Source organism: Acinonyx jubatus, chromosome C2, assembly GCF_027475565.1.
Source record: "Acinonyx jubatus isolate Ajub_Pintada_27869175 chromosome C2, VMU_Ajub_asm_v1.0, whole genome shotgun sequence".
In the NCBI taxonomy this organism is placed as follows: domain Eukaryota; kingdom Metazoa; phylum Chordata; class Mammalia; order Carnivora; family Felidae; genus Acinonyx; species Acinonyx jubatus.
The window spans coordinates 48,264,772-48,280,491 of NC_069384.1; the positions used below are offsets into that span (position 1 = coordinate 48,264,772).

The 15,720-nt window shown below is 36.9% G+C and overlaps 1 protein-coding gene across 2 annotated transcripts in view; it reads right to left on the reverse strand.

The window, feature by feature from the left end:
* Positions 1-15,720, reverse strand: part of IMPG2 (interphotoreceptor matrix proteoglycan 2) — an 87,685-nt gene that overhangs the window by 69,135 nt on the left and 2,830 nt on the right. The window contains exons 2-4 of one of the 2 annotated variants that reach the window (XM_015084876.3): positions 15,381-15,632; positions 3,477-3,643; positions 268-299 (exon numbers count right to left, since the gene is read on the reverse strand). In XM_015084876.3, the coding sequence (XP_014940362.3) occupies positions 268-299; positions 3,477-3,643; positions 15,381-15,632 (451 nt within the window). Of the gene's footprint in view, positions 1-138; positions 163-267; positions 300-3,476; positions 6,162-15,380; positions 15,633-15,720 lie in introns of those variants that run through there. The other variant, XM_053220775.1, reaches the window with a different exon arrangement.

Below are 15,720 nucleotides of genomic sequence, written 5' to 3' on the forward strand. Positions count from 1 at the left end.
GAAGTCTATTTTTCTCACTCAAGAGAAAGGAATAAGTCTGCCTCCTGGCAAGTTCAGAAAGTAAACAAGCACAGTGACTGTGATGGTAGCCTTGAATGGGAAGTGGCTTCAAGATGAGGAAAACAATTTGGGACTTACCCACAGCCCTGGTGACTGCAGGAACTGGCAAGAAAATAGAACAGAGCCATTAAATTGGGGGTGAGTCTTGGAATAGGTATGACATATCTCAGTTGCCAAACATGAAATTGGGGAAAAAAAGACACTTACCTGCTTACAGTTTCCTTTGTATATGTCATTTTCTAAGGAAAACAAAGATAAACATGACTGTGTGAGTTAATGACAGTTAATAGGCGTACATAAAATGTACTGCATGGAAAACACTAATGCCCTAACATTATACTGTTATTTTACAAATCTATGTTGTTTTTCTCTATGGTTAAGCAAACAATTAAAGCAAGGTACTAATGATGCCAAGTTTGTTTTGTGACTGTGGGAATGTCCTGGCACTCACTCTCTGTTTATGTTTCCAAAAGTTCCCGTGCTCTTTCTTAATGGGCACAGATTAATAGACTTCACTTGCTAATCATTCCAAAAAGACCTATAGATTGGAGATTGGTTGAGTTTTACATTAACCTTCCATGGACTTAGAATCAAAGTTTTTTGTGATCTAACATGTTTATGGAAACTCTCATAATAGAATAATAGGGACATGTGGATAAAATAAATGCTAAATCTGTTTCTCCAGAATTCAGACAAAAAGATAAATTATAACAATAACTGGATTTCTCCTCTGGGACATTCTAAAGCAAACTGTCCCTAAGTTTCCTCTAAATTAGTGATTTTGTTTTGAGGCCAATATAATAAAAAGAACACTAAGTTAGAAGACCTAACTTCAAGTCCCATTTTCTCTTGCTTAGATATAAAGGCAAACCCCCAAATCTCTCAATATCTCCTCTATAAAATGGAAAGACTATTATTCTAAATAACTCTCATGATATTTATAAATAACTCATTGCTCTTCTTGCTCTACAAACTCTCCTAGAATAATCTCAGCCAGTCTAAATGCTTTCAATTGCCACATCAAGCCAGATGACTCCTACAGCTATATTTATAACCCAAACCACTCTCCTTGGCTTCAAACCTAAATCAGGCAATTCGCATTTCACAGATTGCTCAAAACAACACATTCAAAAGTGAACTCAATCTCCCCACTACATCTACAAAGCTGCTTCTGTGCCCAAGTTCTCGGTCTTAGTCATCCAGACTAGAAATGAGGAAGCTTCCCAGGCCATTCCTTCTTCTTCTCCCACTCCCATCTGACCTGTCACAGAGTTCCACTAGTATTTTTTCCTATTTGCATGTCTTGTGCTTCCTTTCTCTATCTTTTTTCTAGTTAGGACCCTCATTTCCTCAGATATGCAGTAATTACTAGTCTTCCTGCTCCAGTCTTGTTGCCTCCAATTCACCCCATGGTGTATAGCAACCATAATGACCTTTTTAATTCAAAACTGTCCAATCAGCCTCTGTGACTCACCTACTTATAATGTGGAGAACAAAGGCAAAAGAAATGTAGATAAATTTAAGTTTCCTTATAACCTGCAGCCCATTGACAAACACTTGAGACAGGCAGAGTATGACATTTCTTCAGGAACTCTCAACTGTTTTAATGTCGATGCTTCGCTTGAGGTAAAAACAACCTTAGCTTGACAATAGCTAGGCCTTCAGGATCCTGTGAGTCTTCTTTAGCATTAGAAAAATCTTTTTGCAAATTTCCCCTCGACTTTACCTCCCCCAAGTCCCAGGTATATAATCAGTTACTCAGGGCAATCCCAGGGCAGGTCTTCCTGCCCACAGGTCCTGTCACTTGTGCTGTAATAAAACCACCATTTTGCACCAAAGATGCCTGAAGAATTCTTTCTTGGCCAGTGGCTCTGAATCCCATTTCCACATCAACAGTTTCTTATCATCCCCAGAGTTATCTACTCTTCCAGCTTCCAGTCTGATCTCTTGTCACTTATTGTCTACCCTTCCCGTATATTGGCCCAAGTCATTCCCTATCAACATCTGTCTCGTGCTATCCCCCTCTGTCTGGACTGTTCATCCCAAACTCCTCATTCAGCTCACTTATACTTGTTATTTAAGATTCAATCCAGGTCTCATATCACCCCCTTTGTCTCCATGTTGTACTAAATAATCATTGAAAGTGTATTTCCAACACCTTTAGATCTTACCTTTCTAAAAGTTGCACTTGTAAAAAAAAAATACCTTGCAATGTAATATCACAAGAGGCTATTGTTAATGCTAATACTAACTATACATTTGCTATACATCATCTGTATTTGTTGCTCTGTCAACTGCTTCCATAGTGTGGACACAACTGAGATGGGCAATGCTGACATAAATATAAATGTGTGTAGATATGTATATGTGTATTTTTTTTCAGTTAATAGCTATTCCATATTAGCCACTGCAATTTGCAAAAGTGGTAATGACTAGAAGGAAGGCCCAATGGTAAAGGGTAAAAAAATAACTTTTTTAAAAAAGAAAACTATGTTTGATTTTAAGCTCCAGCCCATCTGGTTTTATAATCTAGAGTAAGGAATAACTCTGATGCCTAATGTTCTTATCTATAAATTGCAGATATTAGTAACTCCTTGTAGAGTTGTTATTAAATATGCTTTTAATAGGCTTAATATGTGGCCTGGTACATGGACATACATAACTAGTAGCTATTCTCATATTTATTAATATTGAGCAGTTAAAAACATAACAGAAGAAGGACACCTGGGTCGTTCAGTTGGTTAAGTGTCCGACTCCAGCTCAGGTCATGATCTCAAGGTTCATGGGACAGAGCCCGCATCAGGCTCTCTGTTGCTAGCATGGAGCCCACTTTGGTTCTTCTGTCTCCCTCTCTCTCTGCCTCTCCCCCTTCTCACTCTCTATTTTCTCATAATGAATACATGCATGCTACATGAAAAGGGAAAGGTGGGCAGGTAATTTGTCTATATGCATGCTTATTTATCCTTTGCTAAGAATAAGATAGCTCTAAAAGAAGGAAAATAAGTAAGCAAATTCATTAAGTAGAATCATATTTATACTTTACTAAACATTTATTCAATGAACTATATCTTAGTGTCATTGGTAGCTACTCTGAATTGATAATATACAAAACCTTGGCAAGAGTGACTCTCGCAGACTTATACTCTTAGCCTTAACCTTTGCTGAGTATTATTTCCAAATATTTACATTTATAAACATAAGCCCGAGGCTCTTACTGGGTTAACAATGTTTATTTTAACAGCCAGAGCTAGGGATACAAAGACTCGGCCATGCCCTATGGCAGCTCACTCAAATAGCCTAATTCAACAACAAAAGTAATGCAGGTGTTTGGTGTTGCTCTTTCTTCCTTCAAGCCTGAGCTGTGTGTAGGCACTCCTACAATAGTCCAGCAAGTCTGCCCTTGTTAGTACACTTACCTTCATAATTAAATTTCTATGTTCCACAGACTGACTAAAATTTGTGCCCATTTCAAATATAGTTGTGTTTCCATCCTCACACAAGTTCATCCAGTAACGATATTCCTCACGTCCAGGAAGTCGATCCCAAAATGTCCGGAAGGCTTCCCAGACAGCTTCCTGACACACTGGACAACAGACAAAGAGGAATTTTTATGGAAAGTACTTTCAGGGTCTCACAATGATCATGAATTTATTTATTCAGATTTCCAAGGCACTCTTGCCCACAGTGTCCATTCTAGAAGGACATAGGAATGATTCTCAAAGTTCTTCTGTTTATGTATGTCCAGTTTAAACTTTTCAGATATGAAGAGAATGTGCACTCCCCACTCCTTTCCTTTACAGAGGAATTTAATTCACTTTCTAATAGGCAGGGTTTTTTTTTTTCCCCATCTCTTAAAAAAAATCCACGTTTGTGCTTTATGAGAGTGAAGCAGATGTTGAAAATACTTAAAAAGGCGAAAAAATAAACAAACTGTGATATATCCATATGATGCAGTATTATTCAGTGATAAAAATAAATGAGGTTTCAAGCTATGAAAAGACATGGTGAAGACTTAAATGCATATTGCTAAGTAAAAGAAGCCAGTCTGAAAAAGCTACATACTGTATAATTCCAATGATGTGACATTCTGGAAAGGGCCAAAGTATGAAAATTGTAAAAAGATCAGTGGTTGCCAGGGGCTGGGTGAAGGGAAAGACAAAGAGGTGAAGAACAGTGGTTTTTTTAGGGCAAGGAAGTCACTCTGTATGACTCTGTAATAATGGAAACACATCATTATACATTTCTCAAAACACAATACGAGCTCTAATTAAGAATAGTGTGTCTGTCCATTTTGGCTCATTAATTGTAACAAATGTGCTACACTAATACAAAATGCTAATAAGAGGGAAAAATGTGTGTGTGGAAGAGTGGCAGTATAGGTAACTCTCTGGACTTTCTGCTCAATTTTTCTGTAAACCTGAAACTTCTCTAAACATTAAAATCTATTAACTAAAAAAAAGATATAAGTAGAGAACAAACGGGTGGTTGCCTGAGGGGAGGGAGGTGGGAGGATACCAAATGGGTGAAGGGAAGTGAGAGATATAGGGTTCCAGTTATGGGATGAATAAGTCACAGGAATATAACTCACAGCATAAGGAATATAGTCAATGACATTGTAATAGCATTGCATGGTGACAGATTGTAGCTACACTTGTGAGCATGGCATAATGTAGAAACTTGCAGAATCACTACCTTGTATATTTGAAAGTTATTTAGTTATTTATTTTTATTTTTTAATGTTTATTTTTGAAAAGAGACAGAGCATAAGTGGGGGAGGGGCAGAGAAAGAGGAAGACACAGAAACCAAAGCACATTCCAGGCTCTGAGCTGTCAGCACAGAGCCTGACGTGGGGCTCAAACTCACGAACTGTGAGATCATGACCTAAGCCAAAGTCAGACACTCAACCCACTGAGCCACCCAGGCACCCAGAAACTAATTTAATATTGTATGTCAATTACACTCAAAAAAATTTTTTTACGATATGAGGACTAAAAAATTAATGATTTTTAGGAGAAATGTACTACTATATTAAAAACAAATTCAGTCTATCTGCTAAGTTATTCCAAAGCATCAAATCTGAATGGATGCTAAACAGACTGTCTGCACATTTTGTATACATTAAGTATATTGGTTTCCTGTAACCATTTCATTGGCCAAATGCCAGACACTGTGGACAACAGACAGACTGAGATGGGAGGGAAGAGGAGCAGAGCAATAAGGGAGAGAGAAGGATTTAAATGCACAGAAATCAAGACCATTATTTTTCATCTCAAGAAAGCTGAATGCTTATCCAGTAACATATTGAGGTGGAGCCCCTGAACTCACAGAGTCAGATCTAAATTCTAGCCCCAGCTTCATAACCACAGGTAACTTACCTAGCTGGTCAGCGCTGCAATGTGCTTTATTTATTTGTTTATTTGAGAGACAGCGAGCGAGCGAGAGACAGAGTGAGCAAACTCGAGTCGGGGAGACAGGGAGAGCGACAGAATCTTAAACAGGCTCCATGCACAACACAGAGCCTGACACCGGGCTCAATCCCACAACACTGGGATAACAACATGAGCCAAAATCAAGAGTCAGAGGCTCAAATGACTGAACCACCCAAGCGCCCCTCATCCCTCTTATTTAATTGGATAAATCATTACTGCCTTACCTACCTACCTGTGAGAGTATTTTATAAATCACATAGTGCTACATGAATATCAGTGTTATAACCATAATGGATTCTGGGTGTCTGACAGTTGTTTGATGGAAGAAGATAGTCTAGGCCAAAGAACAAGACTCGAGTTTTAACAGAGAGGAAAATATATGAATATTTAAAGTTTCTCCATCAATTGATTTTTCAGGGTTAAAATAAACCTTTGTTTGCAAACTTAGTTTTCTCTTTCAGTGAACTAACTGCATCCTTATAACTGTTCTTTCGAACTTGTGATCATACAGTATACAGAAGAATCCAGCCAAGGCTGACTGAGACAGAGCTGACCACCTGCAGATTCATAGTTCTTCCTTTCTTCATCGTAAAACTTCCAAATGAAAATTTAGTGCCCACCAGAAGACAATGCAAAGGTGAAAGTCTAGGTTGGTAAAAACTAAAAAATAAATAAATAAATAAATAAATGTCTGTAAGGTCTGGTTATGAAATAAAGTGATTCAAAGAAACTATAAAAAATATTGTGACTGAATAACCATACAATAAAACCTTGGATTGCAAGTAACTTGTTCTGTGAGTGTTCTGCAAGTTAAGCAAACACTTTAAATTTTAACTTGATAAACGAGCAATGAATGGCAATACAAGTAGCACATGATGCCTAATGTCACATGATCACAACTAAGCCAGTGGTGTTCTCTCTCTCTCTCTCTCTCTCTCTCTCTCTCTCTCTCTCTCACTGCAGGATTGTGAGTGATCCTCTCCCATGCTCAGATGCTCAATCTCAGGCTGTGGTGTTTGGAAGCAATCAGTGATTTTTCAGAATGTTGGTAGGTGTCCACAACTGGCACTAAAGCATTTTTTGCCACTTCAAAGCACCTGTGGACAGTCCCTTGCTTTTCCATACAAGAGTTTGCTTAGGAATGCTTTGCTTCATTCTAGGTCAGGCTGACTGCAGATAGAGACCCTTTCCTCTGCTGCCTTATTGCCGGTTACCTTAAATACAGTATATGACAAAAGGTTATTAATACTGTATTGTAGTCAACATGTGTGCGAATGTATACAATTGTCCCTATGCCCAAAAAGATTCCACTGAGCCAATAGATAGCAGTGATTCTGTTAGTGATAGGGAAAGTCCTACACAATTACCCTCCTCTCTCTTGTCTCCCTCACACCAGCCATGAAGGTTTTCAAGGGTAAGTGCAGTTATTTTTCCTTCTATTTTGTATTTTCTTTATTATTTTGTATTATATTACAGCATTGTAATATTTTTTTAATCTTTTTAATGTTTGTTTATTTTTGAGAGAGAGAGAGAGAGAGAGACAGAGCATGAGCAAGTGAGGGGCAGAGAGACAAGGAGACACAGAATCCAAAGCATGCTCCAGGCTCTGAGCTATCAGCACAGGGCACGATGCAGGGCTTGAACTCATGAACTGTGAGATTGTGACGTGAGCCAAAGTTGGACGCTTAACCGACTGAGTCACCCAGGTGCCCCAGTATTGTAATCATTTTTATATGAATATTTTTGGCTTGTGGAATGAATCATTTGAGTTTCCATTATTTCTTATGAGGAAATTTGCTTTGATATACAAGTGCTTTCGATTATAAGCATGTTTCTAAAACAAATTAAGCTCACAAACCAAGGTTTTACTATATATCTCTATAGAAAGAAAAAAAAATCTCAATAACTTATTTACAGTACACACAGAAAATAATTTGAAATATGAAGGCTAATATTATGAAGATCCTAAGAGAAAAGACAGAAGAACATTTATATGACTTGAGGATAGGCAAAGCTTTCATAAACAGGACATAGAAAGCAACAACTATAGGGGCACCTAGGTGTCTCAGTTGATTGAGTGTCTGACTCTTGATTTTGGCTCAGGTCATGATCACAGATTGTGGGATCGAGCCATGCATCTGGCTCTGCGTGGAGCCTACTTAAGATTCTCTCTCTCTCTCTCTCTCTCTCTCTGCCCCTCTCCCTTGCTTGCTCTGTCTCTCTAAAATAAAATTTTTTAAAAGCAGCAATTATAAAAGAAAAAAATAGAAATTAGAATTTATCACAATTAACAACTATTTATCAAAGACACTATTAATAAAAAATGGATAGGCAAATGATACCTCTGGCAGAAAATATTCAAAATACATACATGACACAGAACTGGTATTTAGGATATTTAAAGAATTTCTACAACTCTCTAATAAAAAAGTCAAACAATCCAATTTTTAAAACAGGTAAAAGGGGTGCCTGGGTGGCTCAGTTGGTTGAGTGTCTGACTTCAGCTCATGTCATGATTTCACAGTTCGTGGGTTCGAGGCCCACATCGGGTTCTGTGCTGAGAGCTCAGAGCCTGGAGCCTGTTTCAGATTCTGTGCCTCCCTCTCTCTGCCCCTACCCCGCGCATGCTCTGTCTCAAAAATAAACATTAAAAAAAAAAAAACATGTAAAAGACTGGAACACTTTACAAAGGAAGAGATACAAAAAGCCAATAAATGTGTGAAAAAGTGCTATCATTCATCTTCAGAGAAATGCAAATTATAGCATCCAGACATGAATCATTAACATTATTAATATAGTAATATCTCCAACTTGATCCAATGCAATCCTATCAAAACGCTGGTTGACTTCTTTATAGAAATTGACAAGCTAGTCCTAAAATTCATATGGAGGGGTGGCTGCATGGCTCAGTTGGTTCAGTGTCTGACTCTTGATTTTGGCTCAGGTCGTGGCAATGAGCCCCACATCGGGCTCCATGCTGAGCGTGTCACCTGCCTCACATTCTCTTTCTCTTCCTCTGCCCCTCTCCCCCTGCTTGTACTCTCTTTCTCTCTAAAATAAAGAAAAATAAAATTCATATGGAATTACAATGAATCTAAATAACCAAAACTATTTTGAAAAAGAACAAATAGATAAATTGGACTTTATCAAAAACAAAAACTTTAGTACATGGAAGACACCATCAAGAAAGTGAAAAGACAACCCACAGAATGAGAAAAAATACTTTCAATTCATTTATCCAATACGAAACTTGTATCTAGAATATATAAAGAACTGTTATAACTCAATAATAAAAAAACCAACCCAATTAAAAAATAGGGAAGGATCTAAAGATATTCTTCAAAAGAGGATATTCAAATGACCAAAAAGCAAATAAAAAGATGTCCAATGTTATTAATCACTAGAGAAATGCAAATCAAAACCAGGGCATATCATTTCACACCTACTAGGATGGTTGTAATTTTTTTTTTTTTAAGGAAAATCATAGTGCTGGCAAAGATGTAGAAAAATCAGAATCTTACACACTGCTGTTGTGAATGTAAGATGGTGCAGCTACTTTAGAAAACTATCTGGCCTTCCTCATATGGATAAACACCGAGTTACCATAAAATCCCAAAATTCTACTCCTAGGTACACACCTAAATAGCTAAAAACAACCCAAGTGCCCATCAACTAAGAAATGGATACACAAAATGTGGTATATCCATACAAGAAAATAATATTAGGCCATAAAACAGAATAAACTACTGATACATGCTACAGCATGGATGAACCTTGAAAACATTACGCAAAATGAAAGAAGACTGTCACAAAAGATCACATATTATATTATCTCATTTATTTGACATATCCATAACAGACAAGTTTATAGAAGTAAAAAGCAGATTCATGATTGCTTAGGTCTAGGGAGAGGGGTAGGGGGAAAAGAGGGATAAGAGAGTAATGACTAAAGAGTATGAGGTTTCTTTTTGAAGTGATGCAGTATTTTTAAACTAAGTGTGATAACGGTTGCAGGTTTCTGTGAATATACTAGAAAACCATTGAATTCTATACATTAAATGGATGAGTTGCATGATATGTAAATTATGTCTCAATAAAACTGTAAAAAAATGTAATTCCCTCCAGAAAGGTAATACATCCTTAATTTATCCAATGGCTTTCCAGTTAAGAGCTATCTGACAAGAAGGTCCAATTAACTAGCTTGGGATAACAGGATTCAGAACACTTACATTTTGATAAAGGAAGAGAACTGGGAGGAAGTCTGGAGCATTCATGCAGCTCGGAGAGGGGAAACCTAAACAGGACACTGCAGGCAGTAAACAGTAAAATCATCATGATTCCAGGGAAAGAGGTACTAAGAAGGGCAAAGCACCACCAGAGATAATTGCCACATACTTCATTATGGCCTAGAATTAGACCTGTTCTGAAGTCCCACCCTTGTGACACAATTTTCATGTAGCCTTTAGTGACTGCTAAAGGTAACTTTCTATTTTTGAGAAGATAACTGATCTATAAATGTCTCTCTTGTGGTGGAGAAAACCTGCCCTGAAAACTGCTGGAGGAAAGCAAAATATGGATGACAGTATTCTGAATAACGAAGGGCCTGCATTTAATCTGTCTTTAATCCTTTTACTAGGGCTCAGGCTGTGCGTCTTACCCAGTAAATAGAAATCCATTATGGAACAAAGTCTTATTTTCCTCTCAGAATCGTGGTACCCAAAACATATACAACAGTCAATTTGGTGCAATAAAGCAAGAAATAAAAGGCATATAAGTTGGAATATGAGACGTAAAATTATCTTTATATGCAAATAATCATCTTGGTAGAAAACCTTAAGGAATACACAAAAAAGCTACTAGAACAAATAAGTGAATTTAGCAAATTACAGAATAAAAGGCCAATATACAAAATGCAGTTGTATGCCTCTTATACTGGCAAGAACAATCAGAAACTAAAATAACATTGGGGCACCTGGGTGGCTTATTCAGTTAAGTGCCCAACTCTTGGCTTTGGCTCAGGTCATGATCTCATGGTTCATGAGTTTGAGCCCTGTGTTGGGCTCTGTGCTGATATCAAGGAGCCTGCTTGGGATTCTTTCTCTCCCACTCTCTCTCTCTGCCTCTCCCCCATTCATGCTCTCCTTCTCAGAATAAATAAACAAACATTTTTTAAAAAGAAATTAAAATAACATTAACAATGGCATAAAAAATAAAAATATATAAATCTGATAAAAAGAGCTATAAGACCTATATACTGAAAATTACAAAACACTGTCAAGAGAAATTGAAGAAGACCTAAGTAAATGGTGGGCTGTATCACATTCATAGAGCAGAAGACCCAATACTGTTAAGATGACAATTCTTCCTAAATTGATCAATAAATTCAACACAACCCCAATCAAAATTCCAGCCACGCTTTTTGTATAAGTTGGCAAGCTGATGCTAATATTTATATGAAAGACAAAGAACCTAGCATTACAAAGTGAATTTGAAAAAAGAAGAACAAAGTTGAAGAACCTTCCCTATCTGATTCAAAGACTTATTGTAATCAAGCCAGTGTCGTATTGGCGTAAAAACAGGCATATAGATCAGTGGAAGAAAATGAAGAAATAGACTCACTAAATACAGAAGACTGATTTTTCAACAAAGCCTTAAAGGCAAGAAAGGATAATCTTTCTAATAAATGGTGCTGGAACAATTGGCTAAGCATATGCAAATATTTAACTCTGATCCATATACCCCACATAAAAAATTAACTCAGAGTAGATCATAGACCTAAATGTAAAACCTGAAAATTATAAAATTTTTACCGGAAAAGATAGAAAATTCTTTTGACTTTGGGTTAGGCAAACTTAGATAAAACCAAAAACAAGCATGACCCCCCCCTCCAAAAAAAAAAAAAAAAACTTTTAAGTTGAACTTCATCAAAATTGAAAACTTCTGTTTCTCAAAAGATATTATTAAGAAAAGCAAAAGACAAGCCACACACTGGGTGAAAATGTATACAAAACATGTATCTGACAAAGAGCTTGTATTTAGAATATATTAAGAACTCTTACAATTCTATAAGACAAATGACCCAATTATTTTTTTTTAATGAGCAAAACATTTGAATAAACTCTTCACCAAAAAAGATAAGCAAATGGTAAATGAGCACATGAAAAAGGTGCTCAACATCACTAGCCATTAAGAAAATGCATATTAAAACCACAATTGCTTCATAGTCACTAGAATGGTTACAGTTTAAAAAGACTGACTACACCAAGTATTGCAAGGATGTGGAAAAACTGGAACTCTAATACAGTGCAGGTGGTACAGCCACATTGGGAAACAGTTTAGCAACTTCATAAAGAGTTAAACATACACCTATCATGAGACCCAGCCATTCCACTATTTTTTTCTAATTTTTTTTAATGTTTATTTTTGAGAGAGACACAGAGAGCTTGAGCGGGGGAGGGGCAGAGAGAGAGAGGGAGACACAGAATCCGAAGCAGGCTCCAGGCTCCGAGCTGTCAGCACAGAGCCTGTCGTGGGGCTCAAACTCACAGGCTGTGAGATCATGACCTGAGCCAAACAAAGTTAGACACCCAACTGACTGAGCCACCGAGGCGGCCCTCCAGCCATTGCACTATTAACCAAAAGGTTTTGTTGACACAAAAACTTGAATGCAAATGTTCATGACAGCTTTCTTTATAATAACTGAAAAAAACCCTAATATCCCAAAATGTGGTATATCCCTAAAATAGAATACTACTCAACAATAAAAGGAAACAAACTACTGATAAAAAAAAAAAAGTCACAAATGAGTCTCGAAATAATAATTGCACTGAGCAAAAGAAGCCAGACAAAAAAGTGTACATATATGATTACATTTATATATAAAAGTGTAGAAAATGCAAACAATCCATAGTGATAAAAAGCAGATTAGGTTGCCTCAGTACTGGGATAAAGGGAAGTGCTGAGAGGGGACAGATGACAAAGGCAAATAAGAAAATGTTTAGTGGTGAGTGATACATTCATTATCTTAACTGCATGATTTCAAGGGTAAATATGTTTGTCAAAACTAATCAGATTATGTAATTTAAATATGCAGCAATAATCCATCAAAGTATACCTCAATAAAGTTATATTTTAAAAGTCCACCTACAAATATAATTTTTTAAAGTAGGAGGAGGGGCGCCTGGGTGGTGCAGTCGGTTAAGCGTCCGACTTCAGCTCAGGTCACGATCTTGCGGTCCGTGAGTTCGAGCCCCGCGTCAGGCTCTGGGCTGACGGCTCAGAGCCTGGAGCCTGCTTCCGATTCTGTGTCTCCTTCTCTCTCTGCCCCTCCCCCCTTCATGCTCTGTCTCTCTCTGTCTCAAAAATAAATAAGCGTTAAAAAAAAAAATAAAGTAGGAGGAGAGTATTAACTGCATTCAACCCCAAGCACCCTAAATATCTGTTTAATTTCACAAATCATTAGGTTAAATGCAGTTGCTTCTTGCTTAAATGAAGGTATTTTTCAAATTTGTTACACCACCTAGCAACTGAAGCCAAATTCTCTATTAAGAAAAAATTGGGCAAACCACTAAAATGAATTAGCTTGGTAGAAAGAGCTAAGATCCTCAGTTGGACATTGAATGGATCTCTCCCTCTAATTTCCAAATATTTGGTTCTAAGGGCATAATCCAATTATCCCTACAAAATCTCTTCAAGACTTTTGCTGAAATATTCATTTTTCCTAATCTTCAAAAACATAAAATATTTACTCTTTACAATGACAGTAATAGCTATATCAACACTCTTACAGTCCTGATGTGCTGTGCCGAGTCTTTTAGGTCTGTGAGGTCCCTTTCTAATGGTCCCATTCATAGCATCTGTGTTTTAAAATCAATTACTCTAGGAATGCTTTTGTTTTTGTTGGCTTCTTTTTCAATAGTATCTCTTGAATTTATAAACATCAGAGCAAAGAAATTAAAAGATATAACCACATTGCTTAAATGGTTATTTCCTCTTCACCACTTACCCAGCATCTACCTAGATATTCTGATCTATTTATTTTAAAAGGAAAAACCAAGGCAATAGAAATAACGTTTTGATAAGTTATGAACTGTCATTCTCATTCATCTTCAGTCTTTTATTCTCTTCCCACTCTCTTTGGAATTTGCCACTTCTGGCACATGCCCTATACACAAAAGTCAGAATCAATGGATTTCCATTACAAAAGTAAAAGGGAAGCTTATTGCTTAGTAATGTTTGATAATCTCACAGTATAATCAAGAGTTGTAAATACACTCCTTAAAAAATGTGTTAATACAGTGGCACTTAAAAAATTAGGGGTGCCTGGGCGGCTCAGTTGGTTAAGATTTCAACTTCAGCTCAGGTCATGATCTTGCAGTCTGTGAGTTCGAGCCCCGCGTCAGGCTGTGTGCTGACGACAGCTCAGAGCCTGGAGCCTGCTTCGGATTCTGTCTCCCTCTCTCTCTGCCTGACTCCCGCTCACACTCGGTCTCTCTCTCCCTCTCTCAAAATAAGGAATAAACATTAAAAAATTATTTTAACAAAAAAATTTTATATATGTAATATCTGGTATTACTTTATTTTAAAAACACTTGCTTAGAGAGTATTATGCTATGCAAAATAAGGTAGTCAAAGAAAGACAAATGACCGTGTGATTTCACTCATATGTGGAATTTAAGAAACAAAACAAATAAGCATAGGTTAAAAAAGAGAGAGGCAAACCAAGAAACAGATTCTTAACTATAGAGAACAAACTGATGGTTACCAGTAGGGAGATAGGTAGGGGGGTAGGAGATAGGGATTAAGGAGTGCACTTGTTCTGATGAGAACTGGGTGCTGTATGTTAAGTGTTGAATCGCATAAATTGTACACCTGAAACTAATACTGTACTGTATGTTGAATAGCTGGAATTTAAATAACAACTTAAAACAGAAAACACTAGCTCTGAAATGAATAAATGAATGAACCAATCAATCAATCGCTTGCTTTGGTGACGGAGGAGGAGGGGAAGGACAAGACGGAGGAAAATAAAAAAGGAGAAGATAAAGTAGCAGCTTAGACTTGAAGGTTCATAGAGCCCAACGTATGGAAAATGGCAAGTGCCCCACAAACATTTGTTGAGAACATACATAAATGAACTAGCCTGATTGCACTATCATTTAATCATCCACCTCCACTTTAGTTTACTAGCATCACATCCATCGTATCACATTGTCTCTTTAGCAGCAAAAAAGCAAAGTTTGAGAATCGTTTAAATCTGAGGGACATATTATGGTCAATTAAGCAAGTTTGGTTAGTAAATTTAAGATAGTAAATTTGAGAAACAGAAGGAATTCACCTAATGAAAAAGTATTCAATCAAGGATAATACTGTTAAATTAAAAATAAAATCCTAGTTCTGTTGCTTTAGGGTCTATTGTGAGAGTTGTCATCATCTTAGATATAAGGTTTATGTGTACCAACCAGAGTATAACCAGCATGAATCTGCAGAATGTCTAAACTATAAAATATAGACATGTATTATATTTTCATGTACATAAAGTAACTAATTAGCCAAATAGGTAAGTATACCATGGTAAATATATTTTGTGGGCATATTTAGACTAATTACTTAATGAAGAAGTAAAAATAGTTAAATCTTCCAGTAACATAAACTGGTATTTTTGAAGTGCTTCAAAGATTTAAGCCATTTCCTCTCTTAATGCAAACTTTCCTCTGAAGCTATATAAATACTATACTTATAGCAAGTCCTTTTTCCATAGCTAAGAGAAAGATAATATTTGGCTCCGTGTCTAAATTATCACATAATCTGAATTTTAACAAGATACAACAACATGCTAGGACTATGTTTGAATTTCATCACGGAGTCCCAAGGTTTGGATGTTCACTTACCTCGTACTTTAAAGTACTTTACATGCTTTGCCACAGCCTCTGTAATGCTTTCATCTGGGCAGGTTTTTACACCATTAGGAAACAGGATAGATCGCCTTCTTCTGAGCAACCACTGTTTCTCAGCTTCTCTGTGGTCCAAAGGTAGTTTCTTTTCAGTAGAATGAGAAGGCTCCCCGGATTCCTTGTCAGTCAGATGAAAAGAAACTGCACTCTTGGGTTCTTGGATATCTTCTAAAGATATGTAGGTTTGTGCTACATAGTGAAAGCATAGACAAGTCTTCTGATAATGAATGAAGATACAGAATGAAAAGTAACAAAGAAAAACTGACTTTTGTGCCAC